Consider the following 21,301-nt stretch of genomic DNA (forward strand, 5'->3'; position numbering starts at 1 on the left):
CAGGCTCACACGCTGCATGGAGAAGCAAGGATTTGCTCCCAAACTGTGCCACTGGGATCCATGCTCTTGCCCACTGTGCTTTGCTGCCTCTAAACCCTACTGGCTCCTTGAGGCTGGGGTTCCGTCTGATTTGTCTTTCTAATCTTGACGCTAAGCCCAGATCCGGGAGCACAGTAGATATTTAGAACACAGTAGATATTTGTTAAATGATAGCATAGCCTCTTAGGGAGCCCAGATATGTAAAAATAGGCGAGATATCTTAGTGGTTAAAGATAGCAGCTTTGAAGCCAGAAATAAGAGACTGAAATCTCGGCTTTCCCAGTTACTGTTAGGACCTTGGCCAATTTACTTAACCTTCGAAGCTCAGGTAATGCCTGCCTTGTAGGGTTGCTCCGTGTGTGTGTGTGCGTACATGTGTGTGTGTGTGTATGCGTGTGCCTGTGGGTGCTCAGTCGATCAGCTGTGTCTCTTTGTGGCCCCACCAGGCTCCTCTGCCCATGGAATTTTCCAGGCTAGAGTTGCTCTGAGGATTAGGTAAATCATGCATTGACTGCTCTCAGCACAGCCTGATGTGTAGTAAGTATTCAGTAGGTGTAATAAGTAATAGCACAATTCTATTATTGTGACATAAATCTGGAAAGGTTACTTAGACTTTTAAAAAAATTTGAGCTGTAAAGATTATAGATTAAGTGTGAGATTGAGTGTTAATCACAGAGATTCACTTAGTTGAACTGTGGCAGGAGTCGTAAAAGGTTCTTTGAGGACTAGCTACTTTTCATTTTCCTGAAGCATTGGGATCAGTGTCAATACATCAGCTTAAAGTATCGTAGATAATGAAATGTGTAAGAGAATGAGAGTTGTTAGATTTCCTCAATTCTTGGATAGAAATAGTTTTCACAGTGATATAATAATGGTGATATTCTTGCACCTTCTGGGAATCTTTGCAGTTCTTAGAAAAAGAAAAAGTCAGTGATACCTTTGGAGAGCTAGCAACTGAGACCTGGGTATCTAAAAGTATATGCTAATATGCTTTTTTTGGCTCTGTTGTTTCCATAGCATGTAACAAAACTTTTGTTGATCTCATGCCTAAAAGCACTGAGAATGGAAATGAGGTTTAGGTTATGCTTAGAGCATGTCAAAATCCGCAGTAATATTTGTACCAAGTCATATAGGATATGTGTATTCTTCTGTCACCCCTGAACTTGGGCATCTTGGTTGTAAAAATAAGCCTGATGATTCTTGTCCTTAAGGAGTTGGTAGGTGATCTGGTGGGAGCATAGAGATGTGATCTTAAGGCAAGCGATCGGGTACGTATATGAAAACTGCTGTGGAAGATCCAAAGAGGTGGTGCTGCTTGAGATGAGTCATGAAGGGTGACTCAGTGTACCAGTTCGACCGGAGGGAGGAAGCTATTTCAGACAGCAGAGATACTGCAGTAGTTACAACAGCATGGAAATGTGAGGGAATTACACCTGGGGGACTGCAGGTAGTTTGTTTTGGCTGTTCTGCAGGATAAACATGAGGAAAGATGAAGCTCGAGCCATTTGCAGCAGTCTCATGGCAAACTCCAGACTGCTGAAGACTTTGCCCCAGGGGTGGTGGAGAGCTGAGATTGTGCTGGGGAATGGTGTCTCTGGGTGTGTATTTTAGTGAGGTCACTGTAAAGCCTGGAATGAGAATGGTCTGGAGGTAGGAGACTAGTTAGGAGGCTTTTGGGGGTGAATTCAGGCACCGGCTGTGGGAATAGAAAAGATGGGGCATATATGAGAGCTCTTGAGCATGTAGCATCAATGGGATGTCGTGCCTGGATTGATTGCTGAATTTGGGGTGAACATGAAGGAGGGTGCTTTCTGAGGAGAAGATGGTCTGATTGAGTTAGAAGATGTAGAGTAGGAAGGGAGGAGAAGACTGTGTCATTTTAGATGGGTTAGGTTTGAAGTGTCAGTGGCGTGTCTAGGTGAAGATGACCACTGGGTTATTTGGAAATGTGTTCTGGAGCTCAGGAATGTTGTATAGAATTGAGATATTGTTTTGGAGGTCATTAACTCAATTAGTTGAAACCTTGATGAAGCTGAGAAATCAAAAGAGTATAGAGAATGAGAAGAGAGTGACAGGTGGGAACTTGGGAACACCTTCATTTGAAAGGACAGTTGTAATAGTAGGATCACCACTGAACTGCTATGCCAGAAACTAAGGTTATAAAGCTAGTGAAATTATTTCAGTACATTAGGATCTGTGACAGAGGTACATGGTGGGTACTTTCCCAGATGGCACAGTGGTAAAGAATCGACCTGCCAGTACAGGAGACGCAAGAGACGCGGGTTTGATCCCTGGGTCCGGAAGATCCCCTGGAGTTGGAAATGGCAACCTACTCCAGTTTTCTTGCCTGGAAGATCCCATGGACAGAGGAGCCTGGTGGGCTGCAGTCCATGGAGTCACAAAGAGTCAGACATGACTGAGTGACCGAGCGCTGAGAACTCAGAGGAAGCGAGGCCCTCAGCCAGCCTGGACATGTGGGGCAGGGTTCCTGAGGACTGAGCTTGGAGCTTATTCTGAGGGAGCACACTGCTCTAGCCGCAGGAGAGGGGTGAGTGTGTTTGCAGGGGATATGTCAAAGGCATAAGATCCAAGCAGCCTGGTAGAAAGATTGGTGTTAGTTATCGATAGAACGTCGGATGCAAGACTTGAGAATGTTGGCCCAGGTGAAGACCTGTCATGTCATTCTGAGATGCTTCGGTTTTACCCTGATGACTATGGGGGCGGTCTCTGAAGAGTTTAGTGACGTGGTTGAATTTGCAACATCTTATTTGCATCATCTTATCATCCTGGGTACAGTGTAGAGTGTGCCTTTGAGAAGATCAAAGCTGGAAGCCAACAGACTGATTAAAAGGGTGACTCACTTGTCGACAAGAGAAATAAGCTGGAACCAGGAGTTAGGCAAGAAGTGGGTTAGTGTAATGTCTGGAGGTAAAATCTGAAGGACTTTGTGACAAAATGCACAAGATGGAACGGCAAAGGAACCAGGAAAACTCTGGGGATTCCAGGTGAATAGTGTTATTATCCCTTGATTTGGGCAGGATGGGTGGGAAGGAGAGCCTGGGAGAAAAGAGAAGGAGTTTGGTTTTTGGACATGTTCAAGGTACATGGGGGATGTCCAGGAGGGTGTATTTAGGAGGAAGTTAGAAAAGGGTGTTTAATTTCAGAAACGGACAGAGTTCACGCTGGAGAGTTGGTGTGTATGTTGTAGTTTCCTCTGTGAAAGCAGTTGAGAAGAGTGCTCCAGGACTGTGTGGGGTGAGCAGTGGGCTCCTGATCAGGCGTGCGCAATACCAGTGCTGCAGTGAGGGGTGAAGTCGAAGGAGCAGCCTGCGTGGGATCCCCCAGGGAGTAGCATTATTGGGATATGTATGCTCAGTAGTGTGAAATGTGGGCAGAATGGCCTGGCAAGTGCCCACGATGATGGGGATTTTTGTATGATTTGTTTGTTCACCGGTTTTTAATAGAAAGTAGTGACTTTTACTTGTTTGTTGCCAGTGAAGAAAGAGACGGTTGAAGATTCCGGATGAAGCAGGACTCGTGGACTGAGCAAGTTTCATTAGAAGGAAGGGATTTTTTTTTTAAAAAAAACTTTTTATTTTGCATTGGGATATAGCCAATTAACAATGTTGTGACAGTTTCAGGGGAACAGCAGAGGGACTCAGCCATGCATACACATGTATCCATTCTCCCTCCAACTCCCCTCCCATCCAGGCCACCACACAACATTGAGCAGAATTCTATGTGCTATACAGTGGATCCTTGTCCGCTATCCGTTTTAATCATAGCAATGTGTCCATGTCCATCCCAAATCCCCCGACTATCCAGAAGGAGATTTTGTTTTTAAATGTATAACTTTAAAGGTTACTTTCCATTTACAGTTATTACAAAATATTGGCTCCATTCCCTGTGTTGTACAATGCATCCTTGAGCCTATCTTGTATCCAGTAGTTTGTATATCTCTCTCCCCAACCCCTGTGTTACCCCTTCCCTCCTCTCCCCATTGGGAATCACTGATTTTTTTTTTTCTCCGTGAGGTTGCTTCCTTTTTGTTATATTCACCAGTTTGTTGTATTTTTTAAGATTCCACGTGTAAGTGATACCATACCATATTAGTCTTTCTCTGTCAAGCTTGTTTCATCAGCATAATGCCCTCCAGGCCCATCCATGTTGTACCAGATGGCAAAACCTCATTCTTTTATATGGCTGAGTAGTATTCCATTGTAGAGTAGGGCATTTTGAATCTGTGAAAGCAGGAGTGGCAGGAGGGAATGAGGTCAAGGTGGGGGATGTAGGCATATTTATATGGCAGAGGGGAGATGGAGAACATTCATGTCTGGGGATTTTCTTTTTAAAGTTAGAGGTGTGGCCATTGGTAAGAGTGGAAGTAGGCTTGAGTGGAGGGACCGTGAGAATGATGGTAAATGACAACAAAAATGGTGGCGCCACCTTGAATATATAGAGTGAATGTGGAGCCTGACTTTGAGAACACACAGGGGCGTGAAGCCGTCAGGGAGGACTTGGTTTTAGTGAAGACCAGAAAGGAGAAGTAGTTCACTTAAAAGGGCGGAGTATTCCCGAAGACAGGGTGGAGAGATTTTAGGCTGGGCGCTGAAGTAGTTATCAGAGTTGGGGGTTAGGAGCCATGCAGAAAAATGAAGTTTGGGGCATGTTAGACATATGCAGTGGCTGCAGGGGTTTGTATGTGGTAAGAGAATAAACTAGCCTTGGTTCTGAATGGATTTCTGGTGAAGTTACTTTCAGGCCAGCACAGGCTCAGGTTGAGGGAGTTGTTGAGAGAGGCCTGATGGCATTTGCATTCGAGCCGAGCTTTGGCTCAAGTTCCTCATAAAGTTTAGGCGAAAGCATTTGTGGGGCATTTATTGTTCTCCCTCCTGGAACTTCCCAGTATATCCGATTTTCAGAATAGCAACTCTTTTAAAATTCTTAATGCAGAATGGGCTTGTTAACCTAATTTCTTGGGTTTTTATTTTCAGTTTATATTTTTAAAATACAAATTAAACCTTGACTAATACATTTTGCTCTAACTCAACCGAAAAGCTCTTTTCCTTGTCCTTGTTATTAATACAGTACCCTTGGTTCCTATGAGCATTTTTTGTTACGTTTCTGCGTGTGTCTTTTTTCTAAGGATCGAAACAATGCAAGGCAGATTCATGAGGGTGCAAGTTTACCTTTCTTCGAAGTATTTGTTGATGCTCCCCTGCATGTTTGTGAGCAGAGGGATGTCAAAGGACTCTACAAAAAAGCCCGGGCTGGAGAAATTAAAGGTAAGTAATATGCTTTTTTCCCAGTTTGTCTTTCCTTCAATATTTCATCTTAACCGTATCTGAGACTGATAATCTTTTCTAAGAGATGAAAGCATTCGAACAACCTGAAGCTCCTTGAGAAGAGTCAGTGGGTCTTACTACACAGTTGTATCTCTCAGGCCTAACCAGTAGTACCTGTTGGTAATAGTACTGTTTACACTCAGTATCACCCATCAGCTTGAAATCCTACCCACAAGACAAATTTTAGAAGACTTGGACTTTGGGGGCTGGTGGAAACCTATTTGGTGTAATTTGGTGCCTAGCACTTCTGTGGTCTTTGTTCTAGTGAAAATGTAAGAAATCCCGTAGTGAATGGGGAAAATGCCTAAATCATAAGCATCTTGAGAGCAAGGAAAATGTCTCATTCTTATGTATATCATGTATACATGTTGCTTAGAGTGATCTGGAATTCATTCTATGTATGATTGTTGTATTAGATTGAATTAACATATCAAAGTACACACAGCTTGTATTTTCAGTTTTATAGTCTTCTCCCCGACTTTCAACTCTGATGAAAATTTGGCATAGAGACATTTAGAACTTGTTCCTCTGTGGCCTTTGATACCAGTCATTCAGTTTATCTTTTAGACATCCTTTGACATTAGTCCTGGTCTGTTATTATTATTAACAGTAAGAGAGAGCATGCCAACATGAAAAAAGCATCAAAGATAGATATTTAGTTTACATTGTTTGGAATCAATTCATGCTGGTAACTTTTATTTGCCTTCCCAGCAGGGAATGTGATAACCTGGGGCTATCAGAAGCTCCCAGGAGCTCTATGAAGTATAGATTTTGGCACCAGCTTCTGACCCTGAAAAGGAAAGGGTGGAAGAGGAAGGAAAATGCTTGTTATGCTGGGCTCTTTTGTCTGGACCTGGGAACGCATGAGCAGTTGGGGCGGGTTCCACTGAATCTGGTGGTGAATTTGGTTCCCTGGGCAGGCTCGTGTCTAGTCTTGCCACCTTGGAAGCTCAGTTTCTTGACTCAAGGAGAACAGTCCTGGTGTGACTTTCTTGACTCAAGGAGAACAGTCCTGAATATGATGACAACAGGAAGGGAACCAGTTTATCCATTTAATTTCTCAGTCACTCTCTGGCTTACCTGGTAGCTCAGCTGGTAAAGAATCCATCTACAATGCAGGAGACCCCGATTCAATTCCTGGGTTGGGAAGATCCCCTGGAGAAGGGATAGGCCACCCACTCCAGTATTCATGGACTTCCCTGGTGGCTCAGATGGTAAAGAATCTGCCTGCAATGAAGGAGACCTGGGTTCGATCCCTGGGTTGGGAAGATACCTGGAGGAGGGCATGGCAACCCACTCCAGTATTCTTGCCTGGAAAATTCCATTGACAGAGGAGCCTGGAGGGCTACAGCCCATGGGGTTGCAAAGAGTCGGACACGACTGAGTGAATAGCACACAGCTCTCTCTGTTGACGATCAGTGTTCACTTCTGTTTGTTCGTCGTAGAGATTTGCAAAGAGAAGCTGAAGGATGTGTCCAGGATCCCGACGTCTGAATCTTTTACTTATTTTAACTATAGTTGGTTTTGTTGTTTTTGCAAGGATGGATTGGTGAGGGATTTGTCTGCCCACCTGGAATAAGCACCCTCTTTACCATTTTTTGTGTTATTAGAATTTAGCACAAAGCATGGCCTAAAAGTAGGAAGTTAAGAGATACCTGGAGTAGCAGCAGGCTTGGCCTTGGAGTACAAAATGAAGCAGGGCAAAGTCTAACAGAATTTTGCTAAGAGAACACAGTAGTCATAGCAAACACCTTCTTCCAGCAACACGAGATGACTGTACACATTAATACCACCACATGGTCAATATGAAAATCAGATTGATTATATTGATTATATTCTTTGTAGCTGAAGATGGAAAAGATCTATACAGACAGTAAAAATAAGACAGGGAGCTGACTGTGACTCAGATCATGAACTCCTTATTGCAAAATTCAGACTTAAATTGAAGAAAGTAGGGAAAACCACTGGACCATTCAGTGGAAGTGACAAATAGATTCAAGGGATTAGATCCGATAGACAGAGTTCCTGAAGAACTATGGACGGAGGTTCATGACATTATACAGGAAGCAGTGATCAAAACCATCCTAAAGAAAAAGAAATGCAGAAAGGCAAAATGGTTGTCTGAGGAGGCCTTACAAATAGCTGAGAAAAGAAGAGAAACGAAAGGCAGAGGAGGAAAGGAAAGATATACCCATCTGAATGTAAAGTTCCAGAGAACAGCAAGGAGAGATAAGAAAGCCTTTATAAGTGATCAGTGCAGAGAAATAGAGGAAAGCAATAGAAAGGGAAAGACTAGAGATCTCTTCCAGAAAATTAGAGATACCAAGGGAACATTTCATGCAGAGATGGGCACAGTAAAGGACAGAAACGGTATGGACCTAATAGAAGCAGAAGATATTAAGAAGAGGTGGCAAGAATAAACAGAAATGTACAAAAAAGATCATAATGACCTGGATAACCACGATGGTGTGATCACTCACCTAGAGCCAGACATCCTGTCGTGTGTAGTCAAGTGGGCCTTAGGAAGCATCACTATGAACAAAGCTAGTGGAAGTGATGGAATTCCAACTAAGCTATTTCAGATCCTAAAAGATGATGCTGTGAAAGTGCTACACTCAATATGCCAGCAAATATGGAAAACTGAGCAGTGACCACAAGACTGGAAAAGGTCAGTTTTCATTCCTATCCCAAAGAAGGGCGATGCCAAAGAATGTTCAAACTACTGCACAGTTGTCCTCATTTCACATGCTGGCAAAGTAATGCTCAAAGTTCTCCAAGCGAAGGTGGGAGAGCAGTTCAGGATGGGGAACACATATATACCCACGGCTGATTCATATCAATGTATGGCAGAAACCACTGTAATATAGTAAAGTAATTAGTCTCCAATTAAAAAATTAATTACTTTAAAAAAATCCTCCAAGTGAGGCTTCAATAGTATGTGAACCGAGAACTTCCAGATGTACAAGCTGGATTTAGAAAAGGCAGAGGAACCAGAGATCAAATTGCCAGCATCCATTGGATCATAGAAAAAGCTAGAGAATCCCAGAAAAAACATCTACTTCTGCTTCATTGACTATGCTAAAGCCTTGGACTGTGTGGATCACAGCAACCTGTGGAAAATTCTTCAAGAGATGGTAATACCAGACCACCTTACCTGCCTCCTGAGAAATCTGTATGCAGGTCAAGAAGCAACAGGTAGAACTGGACATGAAACAATGGTCTGGTTCCAGATTGGGAAAGGAGTACATCGAATGCTATATTGTCACCTTGCTTATTTAACTTATATACAGAGTGCATCATGCAAAATGCCGGGCTGGATGAAACACAAGCTAGAATTAAGAGTGCAGGGAGAAATATCAATAACCTCAGATATGCAGATGACACCATTCTTATGGAAGAAGGCAAAGAGGAATTAAAGAGCCTCTTGATGAACGTGAAAGAGGCGAGTGAAAAAGCTGGCTTAAAACTCAACATTCAGAAAACAAAGATCGTAGCATCCGGTCCCATTACTTCATGGCAAATAGATGGGGAAACAATGGAAACAGTGACAGACTTAGGTTTCTTGGGCTCCAGAATCACTGCAGACAGTGACTGCAGCCATGAAATTGAAAGACACTTGCTCCTTGGAAGAAAAGCAATGACAAACCTAGACAGCATAGTAAAAAGCAGAGATGTTACTTTGCCAACAAAAGTCTGTATAGTCAAAGCTATGGTTTTTCTACTAGTGGTGTGTGGATGTGAGAGCTGGACAGTAAAAAAGGCTGAGTGCCGAAGAATTGATTCGTTTGAACTGTGGGCTGGTGAACACTCTTGAGAGTCTCTTGGACCGCAAGGAGGTCAAACCAGTCATAAACTAAAGGAAATCAGCCCTGAATATACATTGGAAGAACTGAGGCTGAAGCTGAAGCTCCAGTCCTTTGGCTGCCTAATGTGCCTACTGATTGGAGAAGGTCCTGCTACTGGGAAAGGTTGAAGGCAGGAGAAGGGGACAACAGAGGATGAGATGGTTTGATGGCATCACCAACTTAATGGACATGAGTTTGAGCAAATACTGGGAGATGGTGAATGACAGGAAAGCCTAGTGTGCTGTAGTCCATGGGGTCACAAAAAGTCGGACATGACTGAGCGACTGAACAGCAACAAATGGCCCAAAGCATAATACTTAGTACATACACAGTAAATGCTTGTTGGATGGTATGGAAGGTGGAGTAGAAATCATGTGTTCAGCACATTGGTCTCCACTGTCTATTTGCAAAGTTTGTATTTGGTGATAGGGATGTAAAGTTGAATAATAAGACCAAAGCCAAAATACCTTAAGTCACTTGCAGTTTGCATTCTGTATCTGGGAGTATGTTTGTATTCAGTTTTCTACATGTTGCTTGTTTGCCAAGTATTTCTTAATTCCTCTGATTAGGCATTGATAAAACGTTCCTTAGATTAATGTATACCTGTGTGCATAAGTGTACCCACAGTTATTTATTTTAGGTTAGCCATGATACTAGAGTTCCTGACTGGGTAGTTTTTAGAAATCATTTATTCATTGTTAGAATGGTGCTTAGAGAGTTTCCTAGCAATGAGCCTTGATGGTAAACATTCAAGGACAGGTGGTATTACATCCATTCAGTGTACCTCAGGCTTTTATATGGCACTACTAAACTGTAAGTGTATGCCTATGTCAGATACTTTAATACCTAGATTATTTTCACGATTAATGCTTAAGTAGTTATAACCTACTTATATAAATGTTTTCCTCACAATGTACATTTATTATAATCACTGATGGGATAAATTAATTAGGAAGAAACTTCCTGGACTTTTAAAATGTTAAACCAAACCTCCTGACACAGTGATCTTCAAGCTTTGCTACACAGAAGAATCACGTAGGAGAACTTAAAAAATCTAGTGCCAAGGCTGAACCGCAGAATGATGAAATTCGAATCTCTTGAGGGTAAGACCTGGTGATTCCAAGTTGTAGCTACATTTGAGAATTAGAACTTATGAACTAGAGATTTAAATAACCAGATTTGTTTGTTCCCTACCTATGTTACTATGACTCACTAGTAATACTGTTGGAAGTATCAGTAATGCAAAAATTTCTTCTTAGGTGTAGGACTTAATGTGATATTTAGGAATATGAGATAGAAAAAGAATGAAATAGGTGGGTTGTAGACTTGTAGTGTTCATCTTAAGGCTCCTTTGATACCTATGCCTCTTTTTAAGAAAAAAAAAACTTTGAATTTTATATTGGAATATAGTCAGTGAACAATGTTGTGATAGTTTCAGGTGAATAGCAAAGGGCCTCAGCCATACATAATACATGTATCCATTCTTCCCCAAGCTCCCTTCCCATCGAGGCTGCCACATAACTTTGAGCAGAGTTCCCTGTGCTATACAGTAGGTCCTTTTGGTTATCCATTTTATTTATTTATTTTTTCCATTTATTTTTATTAGTTGGAGGCTAATTACTTTACATCATTGCAGTGGTTTTTGTCATACATTGAAATGAATTAGCCGTGGATTTACATGTATTCCCCATCCCGGTCCCCCCTCTGGTTATCCATTTTAAATACAGCATAGTGTACACGTCCATCCCAAACCCCCTAATTGTCCCTTCCCCTTATCCTTCTCTTGCAGTCATTAAGTTCGTTCTCTAATTCTGTGAGTCTCTTTCTGTTTTATAAGTTGGTTCATTTGATGCCTATGCCTCTTAATAGTAGTGATTTTAATTTCATATTTACCATTCTAACCCAGGAATTGATGTTTCAGGACAAACAGGCCCTGAATGACTTAGGTATGGAATAATGTGAAAGACAGGAATAGCGTACTTTAACTCAGCCAGCCCATTCTGTGGTAGCAACATGTATTCTTTCTCTTCTAGCAGTTACACAGTAGTGCATATATGATAGGGAAAATCTAAATAGTGGTTAATACCTAAATTGATTGCATTTGATTGTGGAACGCATTTGATGATATAACAGGATTCCTTACCTACGTTTTGCTTGAGCTAATAGTAGTTAGTCGATCTTGATTAACTTAATATGATCTTGACACTTAATGTGATTGCAGAAGAAGCCTGCAGGGCTTTAATTTGGCTGCAGATAATCCTGGTGAATATAATGGACAGATTGACTTGGCATCAGTTTTTGCACTGAGAGGAAAAAAAAAACCTCGATGAGGTTGGTTTTATGCCCAGGGCTTAGGCACTATCTCCTGTGTCCCTGTGGAGAAATTGGATGCTCTGAGTCACTTGGTATTTATTCCTGTTTTTTCATACAAGGTGCTTACTTAACAGAGAAAAGGAAAGGTGGTAGAAGTATTGTCTACCCTCATTATCTGACGATTCCAGATCTGCACATGTGCCTACTCACTCCCGTTTATTTGTAACCCCCACATCAGTGTACCCACAGTGCTTTGGCTTGTAAACACACACAGAGCAGCCACACTTCCGTCACCCAGAGCGCACACTCCCAGCTCAAGTTTGAACAAGGCCTTTGTGTGTCAGCTCTCATGCTGTGAGCGAGTGTCCTTTACGTGGCCTGTTTAGTGCCATGTCTTTTATTTTTTAGCTTTTTGTTTGTTAGCTTTTAATTTTTGTTGTTTGCTTTTTAAAATTGCACTCCTCTTCCCTGGCATAGTGCTGAAGTGTTATCTAGTTGTTTGAACTGCAGGAAGACTGACCTGCCTTGTGGAGATAACACGTGTTAGATAAGATTTGTTCAGACGTGAATTCTAGTGCTCCTAGCCATTATTTTGGTGTTAATGAATCAACTATATATACATATAAAGAAATACTCATAAAAAGTTATATATTAATTGGTTGATAAAAATTTGGTGACAAGAGGCTCACAGGAGCCCACCTGCATGTTTCTCCGTGGAGGCGTGGTTTAGTATTCACTACTTCCATGTTTCTCCATGGAGGCGTGGTTTAGTATTCACTACTTCCATATTTGTGGATTTATTGAACGTGATCACTGTGAATAACGAGGACCAACTGTTTATGTTCAGAGAAGGAACAAAAGTTTAATTAGAAATCTCCCCAGAAAGAAGTTTCAATGATATAACCCTGTAATCTAAAAGGGGGAGGGTAAAAATGAACTTCAGCATAGCAGAGACTTGCGCTGAAGAAAGAAACCTATTTTAATTTCCACCCTCTTTATCATCTGTTGCCTTTCATAGGTTTCACTGGGATTGACTCTGAGTATGAAAAACCAGAGGCCCCTGAATTAGTGCTGAAGACAGACTCTTGTGATGTAAATGACTGTGTACAGCAGGTGGTGGAGCTTCTACAGGAACGGGTAAGAGAATGTCAAAGAGCGAATTCCCAGAGAATGACTATGTCCATTTTATAACATTCCCTCTCCAAATAAAGGATGGTGGTAATATGGAGTAACATGTATATTTTAAGTTCTTTTTTCCTTCCAATTTTATTGAGACATAATTGATATACAGCATTGTATGTTTATAATGCACAGCATAATGATTTGACTTACATCATGAAGTGATTGTCACAGTAAGTTTAGTGAACATCCATCATCTCATATAGACACAAAATTAAAGAAATAGAAATACTTGTGTGAGTCAGTGTGTGTGTGTGTGTGATAACTCTTAGGATTTATTCTCTTAGGAACTTTAGTATATAACATACAGCAGGGCTAATGACTTAGGATTTGCTCTCTTAGGAACCTTAGTATATAGCATACAGCGGTGCTAATGGCACTTGTAATGTTGGACATGACATCCCCAGGACTCACTCACCCATCACAGGAGACTGTGCCTCTTGACTGCTTTCCTCCGGGTCCCTCTCCTCCCCACCCCTTCCTCTGGTAACTGCAAGTCTGATCTCTTTTTTGTGAGTTTGTTTGTATGTTTGTGTTTTTAAAGTATAATTGACCTAGAACCCTGGGTTGGTTTCTGTCACACAACAGAATGGTGTTTTTATACATTTCAAAATGATCACCCCAATAAATCTAGTTATTACATGTCACCACAAAAATATTACTTAGTTATTAGCTATGTTCCCCACATTGTATATTTCTCTTGGAGCTGTAAGTTTGTCCCTCTGAATCAACCTCACCTATTTCTTTCCTTCTCCCCAGTTCCCGTAAACACCTTTTTGTTCTCTGTGTCAATAACTCTGTCTCTGTTTTGTTAAGCTTGTTCATTTGTTTTTTTAGATTCCACATACAAGTGAAATCATACAGTGTTTATTTTTCTCTGTCTAACTTAATCATATCCTCTGGGTCATCCATACTGTCATAAGTGGCAAGATTCCATTCTCTTTTATGGCTCATATTTCACTGTATACATCTACCACAACTTTATCCATTCATCTATTAATGGGTACTTGGGGTGCATCCATATCTTGGATGTGTAAGTAATGTTACATAGGGGTGTGTATATTTTTTTAGTGTTTTTATTTTCTTTGGACAAATACCTAGGAGAGTTATTGCTGGATCATACAGTAGTCCTATTTTTAACTTTCTGAGGACTGTCCGTACTGTTTTCCATAGTGGCTACACTAATAGATATTCCACCAGTAGAGTATGAGGTTTCCCTTTTCTACACATTCTTGACAATACTTGTTACAACTTGTTGTGTTTTTGATAATAGCCATTCTGACAGGTGTGAGGTGATATCTCGTTAAGGTTTTGATTTGTATCTCCCTGATGGTCAGTGATGTTGAGCATTTTCTCATGTACCTGTTTATCAGTTGCCTGTCTTCTTTGTGAAAATGTCTGTTCAGCTTCTCAGAGCCTCTGCCCATTTTTTAATCTTTTTTTTTTTAATGTTATATGAGTTCTTTGTATATTTTGGATATTAACCTTATCAGATGTATCATTTGAAAAATATCTTCTCCCATTCAGTAGGTGACCTTTTTGTTTTGTTGTTAATTTCCTTTGCTGTGCAAATGCTTTTAGTTGTAGTCCCATATGTTTATTTTTGATGGTGTTTCCATTGCTGAGGAGACATAGCTAAAAAAAAATGTTATTAAGGCCAGAGAGCATACTGTGTGTGTGTTTTCTTGTAGAAGTTTTATGGTTTCAGGCCTTACATTTAAGACTTTAATCCATTTTGAATTTATTTTTTTATATGGTGTGAGAAAGTGGGCCAGTTTGATTCTTTTGCATGTAGCCATCCAGTTTTCCTAAAATTGTTTATTGAAGAGGCTCTCTTTTTCCTATTGTGTATTCTTGGCCCCCTTGTTGTAGATTAATTGCCCATATAAGTGTGGGTTCATTTCTGGGCTCTTTATTCTGTTTGTTTGATCTATGTGTCTGTTTTTGTACCTTAATTTTTTTTTATGACTAGCTTTATAGTGTAGTTTGAAATTTTTAGGGAGCATGATACCTTCAGCTTTGTTCTTCGTTCTCAAGATTATTTTGGCTGTTTTGAGTCATGTGTTTCCATACAAAATTTAAGATTATTTGTTCCACTATTGTAAAAAATGCCATTAGTAATTTGTTAGGGATTGTATTGAAGTTGTAGATTGCCTTGAGTAATGTGCTCATTTTAACTGTATTAATTCTTCCAGTCCATGGCCAAGGTATATCTTTCCATGTGTCATCTTCATTTTCTTTCATTAGTGTCTTATAGTTTTCTGATAACAAGTCTTTTACTTGCTTAGCTAGATGTATTCCTATCTTATTCTTTTTGATGTGATTGTAAATGGAATTGTCTTCTTAAGAGCTCTTTCTGATAGCTCATTGTTAGTGTATAGAAATCCAACAGATTTCTGTGTATTAATTTTGTAACCTGCGACTTTACTGAATTCGTTGATTAACTCTAGTAGTTTTTGGTTGTCTCTTGCAGATTCTCTATGATTTTCTGTGTTGAGTTTCCGTATTCTGTGGTTAGTCTTAACGTACTACCAGGTTTCTCCAGTGGTGAGCTGTTCCACCTTGTCCTTAGTGTGGGATCTGGCCTGCAGAGAGCTTTTCCCTGGTGTTTCTCCTTTACCTGCAGCTTTTAACATTCACCTGATGCCTGTACTAGTCTTCTTGCTCCTCTCTCAGCAGTAAACTACTGTGGCTTATTACCACACTTATTGCCACTCATTACCTACTGCTAGCTGGGCTCATCAGAGAAGGCAGTGGCACCCCGCTCCAGTACTCTTGCCTGGAAAATCCCATGGACGGAGGAGCCTGGTAGACTGCAGTCCATGGGGTCGCTACGAGTCGGACACGACTGAGTGACTTCACTTTCACTTTTCACTTTCATGCATTGGGGGATGAAATGGCAACCCACTCCAGTATTCCTGCCTGAAGAATCCCAAGGATGGGGGAGCCTGGTGTAGGGTTCCGTCTATGGGGTTGCAGAGAGCTGGACATGACTGAAGCGACGCAGCAGCAGCAGCTGGGCTCATGATGGGGAAGTGGTGATGGTTCCAGTTCTACTGAAGTTCCAGCTTCAGTCTTTTTCTTTTTTAATAAAGGAGGGGCAATATTTTTTAAATTAACTAACTTCTTTCTTTTAATTTTTTTGGCTTCGCTGGGTCTTCATTGCTTTGCATGGGCTCTCTTTAGTTGTGGCGAGCAGGGGCTGCTCTTCATTATGGTGCACGGGCTTCTCACTGCGGTTGCTTCTTTTGCTGCGGAGCGCAGGCTGTTGGCATACGGGCTCAGCAGCTCTGGCACACAGGCTTAGTTGCTCTGTGGCATGTGGAATCTTCCTAGAGCAGGGATGAAACATGTATCCGCTGCCTTGGCAGGCAGGTTCTTATCCACTCTCCCACCAGGGGAGTCCCAGCTTAGTCTTAAGCAGGACCTATGTCCTTAGGGCCTGCGGGGGTTCTTTCTCAATGTCTCTTCCTCTCCCTACATGGTTGCTAGCCTCTCTTTGAACCCGGGAGGTCTTGGAGGATGAGTCTTGTGCTCCTCACCTGTAGATCCCCGGTTTGCATCTTGGGCCAAGACAGTTTCTTCTGCCTCCTTTCGGTGGACGATACTTGGTTCTGTTGTTGCTATTGTTCAGTCGAGAAATTGTGTTCCAATCTTTGTGACCCCATGGACTAAAGCATGCCAGCCTCCTCCCAGAGTCTGCTCAAATTCATACCCATTGAATCAGTGATGCTATCTAACCATATCATCCTCTGCTGGCCCCTTCTCCTTTTGCCTTTAATCTTTCCCAGCATGAGGGTCTTTTCAGGTGAGTTGACTCTTTGCATCAGCTGACCAAAGTATTGGAGCTTCAGCTTCATTCAGCTTTAGTCCTTCCAGTGAATATTCAGGGTTGATCTCCTTTAAGATTGACTGGTTTGATCTCCTCACAGTCAAAGGGACTCTCAAGAGTCTTCTTTAGCACCGCAATTCAAAAGCATCAGTTCTTCAGTGCTCAGCTTTCTTTATGATCCAACTGTCATGTCTGTACATGACTACTTGCTTCTACAGGCCTCCCCCCAAATAGTGGACCCTGGGTGGAGTGAGAGGTCCTTGCCATCCCCCATCAGCTTAAGGCTTTTGTGTTGGATGCGACAGTGTTGCAGGGGGCAGGCAGAGCCTTGTTCCTGCACCACTGAGGGAGCTCACTCTCTGGTCCCCAGACCTGCTCCTCATCTTCCTTCTGCAAACCTGTTAAACGTCCGCTTAGGGTGAGTGCAGAACTCCTAGTATCTGGGTTCCCAGTGATAACAGCCTGCCACACAAGTCCACACTCAGCCATTAGAGTTTAAAAATTTTTAAAGCTGTTTTCTTCTTTCTGTCTTTACTACAGCCATCGCTTCTTCCAGCCTCTACTATAGGGAGATAATTCATGTGTTTTGACTCTTTTTGGTGGGTTTGGAAGCAGTTCATGTTACTGCGTTAGGACCTCAGCTCTGTGATGGGCTCGGGAAGGTTTGATTTTATAGATTAGCTGGTCTTTCTCCTTGTTAGATGGTGGTCCGTTGTGAAATCTGTTCTGTTTTCAGTGTACTGTCTATCCTTACTCTACTTTATGGGGTTGTTTATAGTTTTGTTATAAATTTGTATGAAATTAGTAAGGTGGAACTAGTGGTAAAAAACTTGCCTGTCAATTAAGAGATGCAGGTTCAGTCCCTGGGTGGGGGAAGATCCCCTGGAGATGGAAATGGCCACCCACTCCAGTATCCTTGTCTGGAGAATCCCATGGACAGAGGAACCGAGAGGGCTACAGATCGTGGGGTTGCAAAGAGTCGGACACGACTGAAGCAGCTTAGCGCACACGCACAATAAGTATTCTGTGTCATTTTCGTTGAGCTGTGTTTTCAATATTTTTTCTTTCTTTCTTTCTTTTTAAATTTACTTTTGGCTGTGCTGTGTCTTTATTGCTGTATGCAGGCTTTCTCTAGTTGCAGCAAGCTGGGGCTAGTCCTCATCACAGTGCATGATCTTCTCACTGCCTTGACTTCTCTTGGGGCGGTGTGCGGTCTTCAGCAGTTGGGGTCATGAGCTCAGTAGGCAAGGTGTGTGGGCTGCGTAGCTGTGGCACGGGGTCTTAGTTGCTCTGTGGCATGTGGGATCTTCCTGAACCAGGGATCGAACCCATGTCTCCTGTGTTGACAGGTGGACTCTTAACCACTGGAGCACCAGGGAAGTTCCTTCCTTTGTATTTTGATATAATTTTGTTTGTATGTTTTGTGTATTGAACCTGTATTTTCTTTTTTAACTTAAGACTTGTCATATCAATGTTAGAAAGTTACGTATGGTTCTATTTTCTGTTAGTTTGAATTATCTATTTTTTACATCTCATTAGTGATTCTTATGTGTTTTATGAAACTTCAGAAAAATGCACATAGATACTGTCGTAAAATTTTGGTTCATGACTTTCTGAGACCATTTTATGGGCTTTAGATAATTCCAGATAGTTCAGACACTTAAAAGGGATTAGTTACTTAATATGTGATGGCTACCCTCCTTCCTTTCTTTCTTTCCTTCAATTCCTAAACTCTTCTTGAAGGCCCTGCTCAGAATAGCATCATTTAGTATATAGAGGCTATTTTTTTGGTAGTAGTGGTCAGATGATTTTTTTTAAATTTATCTTGATAAAATTTCGTGACTCTTCTGTGAGTCTAAAAGTAGGACAGTTTTCTCATATAGCCTTCGTTAACTTCCTCTTAGGTTAATAACTTGCATAATCATAGATCGTTTCTCAGAACTGAAAAATTAACCTTGGTACTAAAGCACAAGCTTATTTGGATTTCATGTTTTTCTACTAATGTCCTTTCCTGTTCTTTGATTTTCAATCCAAGATTCTTCAGTGTACTGACTTATTTTTAACCATGGTTCTGTAAAGTGAAACTACAGGCTCACATGATGTCTGTTACACCCAGGATTTTGCTTCCCCCGCAACCCAGTGGTAAAAAATGCAGGATTGACTGTCACTATAATTTTAGGCTCACGCTACTCACTATTCCCTCAAGTGGTCACCGCACCTCCGGTTCTATATGCCTTTTATTCCATTTTATGTTGTTGGCAGAATCATCTTTCTAAAATGTAGTCTAATCCTTTCTGTCATTTACTCTAAAATGTGTATTGATTTTTCCCAGTGTTTATACGATTAAGGTGATTTGTGTTCAAGGTTCTCCATGGTTTGGTTTGAAGCTGCATTTTTTTCTTATGTCTTTCACTACAGTGTTTACCTATTTTTTCCCCCCTTTTATTGCTGCTGTTACTTGCCTTAGTCTCTGTGGCTGTAATTATTGCCTTGCTCCTAATTTGTTTGTTCCTAATTAATGATTGTACCTATTATTCTTCCTTTTATATGGTCTATGTTATGGTCTATTCTTCCTTTTATTAGTCTATATTATGCTTGCTAGACAGTCTCATAATTGGACGGTTTCATTTAAGGTTTTGAAAAAAGGAATAGATAAGGAACTAATGTCTAATAAATGCTTGTTGTAAGGGACATGTTTGTGGGGCTTTGTTTTTTAAAATATTTGCTTTGGTTGTTAGAACTGGGGGAAAGTGGTCTTTCTTCTGCTTTAGCTTCTAACCAGTTCTACCTTGAATTACTATAGTGGTTTCCCACTTGGTCTTTGCACTGAGTGTATATGTTGTCTAATTGTATTCACACAGTTAACCTATGAGTATTTCAGAGATCTGTGCTAACTTGCTCATGAATATATTGGATTCTGTATCTAGGACTCCAGGTGCATGAATTCCTAGAACTCATTTCCACGTGCCTCTGGCTTTTACTTTCAAGTGTCCTCATTACACCTCAAGTACAACATAAATAATTTTACAGCAGAAGGATATTCTGACAATATTCTAGTTTAAGACAGAAATTTTCTTTTGAAAAATTACTCATTTGGGTGTTGACAAAAGAAATGTAAACGCTTCCTTAATGCAGTTGCTTTTTCAGGTACCACCCTCTTTTGGGGAAAGATTTCAATTATGTGCTTTCCTCAGGAAATTATTTCACTTCACATTGAAAGTATGTATTTCTGCTTATATTGATTGATCCTGTAAATTAATTTAGCAAATACTTGGTGCTGTACATTCTAGGCACTGTTGCAAACCACTGTGGATGTGGCAGTGAATTGAACAGTACAGATTCCTGCCTCAGGAACCTTAATTTTTGGTCGTTTGTTGTTCAGTTGCTCAGTCATGTCTGATTCTTTGAGACCCCCATGGACTGCAGCACGCCAGGCTCCCCTGTCCTTCACCATCTCCCGGAGCTCGCTCAAACTCATGTCCATTAGTTGGTGATGCCACCTAGCGATCTTGTTTTCTGTCGTCCCCTTCTCCTCCTGCCTTTAATCTTTCTCATCATCAGGGTCGTTTCTAGTTAGTTGGCTCTTCACATCAGGTGGCCAAAGTATTGGAATATCAGCTTCAACATGAATTCTTCCAGTGAATGTTCAGGATTGATTTCCTTTAGGTTTGATCTCCTTGCAGTCCAAGGGATTCTCAAGAGTCTTCTCCAACACCACAGCTCAAAAGCACCAATTCTTCGATGTTCAGCATTTTTTATGGTCCAACTCTCACATCCAGCTGCTGGAAAAACCATAGCTTTGACTGTTGTTGGCAAAGTAATGTCTCTGGTTTTTAATATACTGTCTAGGTTTGTCTTTCTTCCGGGGAGCAAGCGTCTTTTAATTTCATGGGTGCAATCACTGTCCACAGTGATTTTGGAGCCCAAGAAAATAAAATCTGTCACTGTTTCCATTTTTTTCCCCATCTATTTGCCATGAAGTGATGGGACAGGATGCCATGATCTTCATTTTCTGAATGTTGGGTTTTAAGCCAGCTTTTTCACTCTCCTCTTTCACCTTCATCTACAGGCTCTTTAATTCCTCTTCACTTTCTGCCGTAAGGGTGGTGTCATCTGCATATCTGAAGTTATTGATATTTCTCCTTGCAGTCTTGATTCCAGCTTGTGCTTCTTCCAGCCCAGCGTTTCTCATGAGGTACTCTGCATATAAGTTAAATAAGCAGGGTGACAATACACAGCCTTGACGTACTCCTTTCCCAATTTGGAACCAGCCCATTGTTTCATGTCTAGTTCTACCTGTTGCTTCTTGGACTGCATACAGGTTTTTCAGGAGACAGGTAAGATGGTCCGTTATTCCCATCTCTTGAAGAATTTTCTACAGTTTGTTGTGATCCACACAGTCCAAGGAAATGGCTACCCACTCCAATATTCTTGCCTGGAGAATCCCGTGGACAGAGGAGCCTGTCAGGCTACAGTCTATGGGGTCTTAAGAGTTGGACATGATTTAGCTTATAAACCACCACCACACAGTCAAAGGCTTTAGCGTAGGCAATGGAGCAGAAGTAGATGTTTTTCTGGAATTCTCTAGCTTTATCTGTGATCCAAGGGATGTTGGCGATTTGCTCTCTGGTTCGTCTGGGTTTTCTAAATCCAGCTTGAACATCTAGAAGTTCTTGGTTTAGGTACTGTTGAAACCTAACTTGGAGAATTTTGAGTGTTACCTTGCTAGTATGTGAAATGAGTACAAT

At 41.2% G+C, this 21,301-nt stretch overlaps 1 protein-coding gene across 4 annotated transcripts in view; it reads left to right on the forward strand.

The window, feature by feature from the left end:
- Positions 1–21,301, forward strand: part of PAPSS1 (3'-phosphoadenosine 5'-phosphosulfate synthase 1) — a 109,301-nt gene that overhangs the window by 20,629 nt on the left and 67,371 nt on the right. For all 4 annotated transcript variants that reach the window (XM_070452245.1, XM_070452248.1, XM_070452247.1 and 1 more), the window contains 2 exons: positions 5,186–5,324; positions 12,561–12,679. In XM_070452245.1, coding sequence (XP_070308346.1) covers positions 5,186–5,324; positions 12,561–12,679 — 258 coding nt within the window. The remainder of the gene's footprint in view (positions 1–5,185; positions 5,325–12,560; positions 12,680–21,301) is intronic.

This window comes from Odocoileus virginianus, chromosome 21 (assembly GCF_023699985.2).
Source record: "Odocoileus virginianus isolate 20LAN1187 ecotype Illinois chromosome 21, Ovbor_1.2, whole genome shotgun sequence".
Lineage (NCBI taxonomy): Eukaryota > Metazoa > Chordata > Mammalia > Artiodactyla > Cervidae > Odocoileus > Odocoileus virginianus.